The 5,987-nt window shown below is 40.4% G+C and overlaps 1 gene segment (V, D, J or C); it reads right to left on the minus strand.

Moving 5' to 3' along the window:
* Positions 1–1,694: 1,694 nt before the first annotated feature.
* LOC129667987 (immunoglobulin kappa variable 4-1-like) lies at positions 1,695–2,378 on the minus strand. The segment is given in 2 exon segments: positions 1,695–2,119; positions 2,320–2,378. Coding segments are annotated over 2 exon segments (474 nt in total).
* Between the last annotated feature and the right edge of the window lie 3,609 nt (positions 2,379–5,987).

The raw sequence follows: 5,987 nt of genomic DNA on the forward strand, positions 1-5,987 counted from the left end.
AAGAAGAAGAAGAAGAAGAAGAAGAAGAAGAAGAAGAAGAAGAAGAAGAAGAAGAAGAAGAAGAAGAAGAAGAAATTATTATGAAGCTCAGCTGACAGTTGATGAGAGTGTACCCAACATGAGACATACATTTCTGCACCAGGTTCATGAAAATGGGCTGATTTTTTTGTCAAACAGAAAAATAAAAAAGACAGATTTAATCCATAAAATGTGTCTGAGGATGAGCGCCTCTGTTTTTTCACTGTATCCTGGGAGCCAGCCCTTTTGCAACAAACCCTGGTAGTCATGGTCTTCTGACATTATGAAGCCTGCTCATAAGTCATCTTGAATGTGGATAGTTAATGGTTTTCAGCAAAATACAGCACAATGTTTGCTCTTTTCCTTGTTGGTTCAGGGCAGCTTATTCTGGCATGTTACCCTGGTGGTGTTTGCACAAGGCTGGGTGGTGGAACCTTATGTTTCAAAAGCTGTCCCAACAGTGGCATGTTTTCCTCTGTCTTCAATGAGGTCACTCAGATCCTAGTTTGGACTAAAACTCTAATGTTTTCACATCATCTGCAAGAGTAATAGTCAAGGCTGCCCGTCAGTGCATTTACAGCAGAACATCTAGTGTGAAGTCTAATGATGTGCAGAACTTGTCCTACTCCAATTTCTTTAACTGCACAAGGCTCTTCCATTTCTCAACTTTTCTTTGTTTTGCTCAGTTTCTGTGCTTGGAATGTTTGTCCTACAATCTCCTGGAATTCCTGCTTTATCTGTGCTCATATATATTTTATTTCCACCTGAATAATTTTCCTTTTTAAGCTCATGAAATGTTTCATTTGTGTTATACATGGTGTGGTTTTTTTCCCCCTTAGGGGGGTGCTGTTTTGTTCTTTCTTCTTTCAGTTTTTCCAAGAGTTTTGTGATCTGCTTCTGTAGGATTTCTTCTTGAACTTGTTTAAACTGGAAGGGATTCTTGTTTACTCTGCAGCTCATTAACGGGTGTTTTACCCTAATATTTTTTCTTGATTATATGGGAATTTTGCATCAGAAGGTCATACAGATGTGCTTCCATCTTAATCCATGAGGCTGTCCATAGATTGATGTGAGTGGTCTGCACTGCCAGCTGAAGCCATGCTGATGTTCTTGGACTGTGCTGCTGCCAAGGGCTCTGAGGGTGTCTGTGGTCCAGTCTGTGGCAGAGGCTTTGCTGGTGTCTCTTCTCTGTACAGGAGACCATGCTGAGGCCCATGACGTGTATGGCCCAAGATTTTATTTGGATGTTCATAGTCCGTACTGTCACCAGAATCATTCTTCTTTTGGTGCTTTCCCACAATTTCCAAAAGGACTTGTATAAGAACCTCTCTCTCTCTCTCTCTCTCTCTCTCTCTCTCTCGCTTCTTGTTCTTTGTCAAGTCTTGCCAACTTTGCTTTAGCTTGCTCTTCCTGGAATTTTATAGGCTAGATATCCTGATCATTTTTGCCATTCTTCTTGTTTTCTAACAGTATTTTGACATTTGAAAACATCTACATCAGGTCCCAGATTCCTTACAGTAATTTAATGGCCTCCTTTATGTCTCAGAAGTTATATAGAAGTAAAAGAATGATAATACTGAGTTTGCATTTTCATATAAAGAATTTCAATACCAAAAGACATAAGAGAAATTGAACCCATAATTTTGCACTGGTTCTGTAAACTATTAATCACCCTCTCAGGCACACCTACTATCATGCAGAAAGGGGAAGTGGGTAAGTCCAGGGCTGTGTGTGGTGCAGGCAGCTGGTGAGACTCTCAAGCAGATTTTTGTTGGAGGCTGAAGTACTGTGGGAGGAGTACTGCCATACTGCTGACAGTAATAAACTGCCAGGTCTTCAGCCTGCACACTGCTGATGCTGAGAGTGAAATCTGTCCCAGATCCACTGCCTGTGAAGCGATCAGGAACCCCAGTTTGCCTAGTGGATGCCCAGTAGATCAGTAGTTTAGGGGATTGCCCTGGTTTCTGCTGGTACCAAACCAAGTAGTTTAAGCTGCCTAAAGTAAGTCTCTGACTGGATTTGCAGCTGATGGTGACCTTATCTCCTGCTGACACAGCCAGGGAGGATGAAGACTGGGTCATCATGATGTCTGCACACTTACCTGCAATCAGGAATATGCAATGAACATGCATATGAACACAAACACAGAATATAAAAACAGTTGAAATTTATCATTTAATTGCTTTGTACTACTATCTTATCAGAGTATTATTATGTAAGAAATATTGAGCCTAACACACTCAAATTTCTTTTCTGCAAAGAAGTGACTTCGCAAAGATTGTAATAATTTGTGTTTCATACCGGACACCCAAAGCAGCAGGGATATGAGGACCTGGGTCTGTGACTTCATCTTGCTCCCCCTCCTGTCTGATGCAGTTCAGTTCTCACTGCAAAGGCCTGGTTTATAAATTCTCAGCAGCTGGGCTTGGCTGTGAGGGTGCCATGCAAAGCAATCAGAAAATACATAAGCAAATGCCTGTGCAGTGTCTGTGAGTATAGCTGGTGTCAATCAACAGGCAAAAATACTGTTAGAGGGAGCATAAGCAATCACAGAAAAAGATTGCCTTGCAGCTCTCAAACAGAAAAGTACTATGTGTTTTAAGAGTAATTTTGAAGGGGGCACAGCCATCCTAAACTACTTAATGATTTTATGGAGACCAATAGAACACAACATCAGCTCTTGTTGTTATCCAAAGGGTGAAAAAAAAGTTTGGCTATGAATAAAAAGTCAATAGCAATAATAGAACTCTCAGAATGTGCCAGGACTTCATATTATTAAAATCTGAAAGTATATATAAGAAGTAAATTATGAAGCCAAAATTATATGTAAAGTATAAAAGAAAATTAAATCATGAAATATCATGGCAAGGAGTGGAGATTCTGATCTGAACTCCCAGAATTGGAAAAACAAAAGCAGAAACCTCACGAGTTTGAGGCCAGCCTGGGGTACATGCCAGCTTCTAAGCCAATCTAATCTATACATATAGACAATCTCTCAACAATGTGTATCAGAAATCCACGAGTTACAAGGCAACTCTTGACATAATCTACCCAACACAAATATCTTATCTGATGTCAATATTTCACCATGAAAACACAAATATTATTGGAAAATAAGTATTCATTTAGGTAATACACATTCTCTTCTATTTTAAATTACATATATAATTTTTTATAATTATTTATTTTATGTATATGAATACTCTGTTTTCATGCACACCAGAAGAGGAAATTAGATTCCATTGCAGATGGTTATGAGCCACCATGTGGTTGCTGGGAATTGAACTCAGGACCTCTGGAAGAGCAGTCGGTGTTCATAACTGCTGAGCAATCTCTCCGGGCCTACATATATAATTTTATACATCTACTTTTCAGGTATAAAATGTTGTCCCTACCCGTGAGAGTTCAACGGGTTCCTAAAGAAGGGGGGTGGAAAGAATGAGGTACAACAAGAGATGCAAGGAATGAAGCCTAGTCTGTTTGTCTGATCAAGGCCTCGTTTACTAGAAATTTTTACCCAACTTATATAGGGAGAAGGCAGGAAAGGGGGAAGGCTAAATTACTGCTGCAGGAGATAGGAAGAGTGCTTTCATGGCTTGAATATTGCACCTGCAAGATACCATAAGGATGTTTTCTTAAGATATCTCACAGATGCTCTAAAACCAACAGACAGATATCCTCACAAATCTATCACCCATGATTTAGGGTCCTAGGTAACTCTGTCACTAAATAGCTTTAGGTCTCCACTAAATGACCTTTTTCTCCACTAAATAGCGTTGGCTCACTATTTGGCTTTGGCTTCAGTAAATAGCTTTGGCTCCCAGCAATCTCTCCAGGCCTACATATATAATTTTATACATCTACTTTTCAGGTATAAAATGTTAAATAATTTCTGATAAGCACATGCAGATTTCTTTTGTAAATCACTAACACAACATCATAGAGAGAGGTAGACCAGATGCAGATAGAGGAAGTTCCTAATCTCAAGATCTAGACAATGACAGACAAGGAGCTCTGCTCCTGTTGGTGTCTCTCAAGTTGTGATATGCCTTTGATCATCACTAAACTTTATACTTCTTATAGTGACAGCAGCACTGAGCTCAGACAGTGCCCTCATGATGTTTACAACTGTTCTTTCAGACTGAGAAAATGGGGACAAGGATCTTACGAATCCAAAGATTCCATGGGCTTCTTACAGTATGCATTGGGAGAGCATGGGGTCTAAAGAGATAAAATTTAAGGGAGTAAATTAACTCACATCTACTTAAAAGGTTAGCTCACCTACACTATAATGTTTTAAACCATTGTCTTAACTGACATGTGTTTCTCTGTAAGTTTTTTAGGTAAACTCCCTTAAAATTTTTTTCAGTTAATTCTTTTTACTTTATCTCTAATAAATATTTTTTTAAGTTAAAGCTGGAAACAACCCAGATGCCCCTCAACTGAAGAATGGATGCAGAAATTGTGGTACATCTACACAATGGAATGTTACTCAGCAATGAAAAATAAGGAAATCATGAAATTTGCATGTAAATGGAGGGACCTGGAAAGGATCATCCTGAGTGAGTTGTCCAGAAGCAAAAAGACACACATGGTATATACTCACTCATATAGACATACAACATAGGACAAACCCACTAAAATCTGTGCATCTAAAGAAACTAAGCAAGAGAGAGGACCCTAACTAAAATGGTCAATCCCCATCCTGAATGGCAAAGAAGATTTACATCAGAAGAAGAAGAAAACAGGAAACAACCTAGGAACCTTCTACAAAGGGCTTCTTCTGAAAGCCAGAAGAAGAAAACAGGAAACAAACAAGGAACCTACCACAGAGGGCCTCTGAAAGCCTCTGCCCTGCAGACTATCAAAGCAGATGCTGAGCCTGATGGCCAACTGTTGAGCAGAGTGAATGGAATTTTATGTAAGAAGTGAGAAATAGTAAGAGCTGGAGGGGATGGGAACTCCACAAGGAGAGCAACAGAACAAGAATATTTGAACACAGGGAACTTCCCAGAAACTCATACTCCAACCAAAGACTATTTATGGAGATAACCTAGAACCCCTGCACAGATGTAGCCCATGGCAGTTCAGTGTCCAAGTGGGTTACATAGTAATGGGAAGAGGGACTGCCTCTGACATAATCTGATTGGCCTGCTCTTTGATCACCTCCCCCTGAAGGGGGAGCAGCCTTACCAGGCCACAGTAGAGGACAATGCAGCCACTTTTTTTTTTTTAATAGTAATAAATGCACTTGTTTTAATCTTTATTTTTTGTTATTTTTTTAAATTTTTTATTATTTACACTTTATTCATTTTGTATCCCCCCATAAGCCCCTCCCTCCTCCCCTCCCGATCCCACCCTCCCTCCCCTTTCTGTATGCATGCCACTCCCCAAGTCCACTGATAGGGGAGGTTCTCCTCTCCTTTCTGATCTTAGTCTATCAGTTCTCATCAAAATTAGCTGCATTGTCCTCTTCTGTGGCCTGTTAAGGCTGCTCCCCCCTCAGGGGGAGGTGATCAAAGAGCAGGCCAATCAGATTATGTCAGAGGCAGTCCCTCTTCCCATTACTATGTAACCCACTTGGACACTGAACTGCCATGGGCTACATCTGTGCATGAGTCTTTCGGAAGTTCCCTGTGTTCAAATTATCTTGTTCTGTTGCTCTCCTTGTGGAGTTCCCATCCCCTCCAGCTCTTACTATTTCCCACTTCTTACATAAAATTCCATTCACTCTGCCCATCAGTTGGCCATCAGGTTCAGCATCTGCTTTGACAGTCTATACTGCAGAGGCTTTCAGAGGCCCTCTGTGGCAGGTTTCAAGGTTGTTTCCTGTTTTCTTCTGACTTTCAGAGGCCCTCTGTAGCAGGTTCCTAGGTTGTTTCCTATTTTCTTTTTCTTCTGATGTCCATCCTTTTTGCCTTTCAGGATGGGGATTGAACATTTTAGTTAGGGTCCTCTCTTTTGCTTAG

This window comes from Psammomys obesus, unplaced genomic scaffold, assembly GCF_907164565.1.
Source record: "Psammomys obesus unplaced genomic scaffold, mPsaObe1.curated_primary_1811, whole genome shotgun sequence".
In the NCBI taxonomy this organism is placed as follows: Eukaryota; Metazoa; Chordata; class Mammalia; order Rodentia; family Muridae; genus Psammomys; species Psammomys obesus.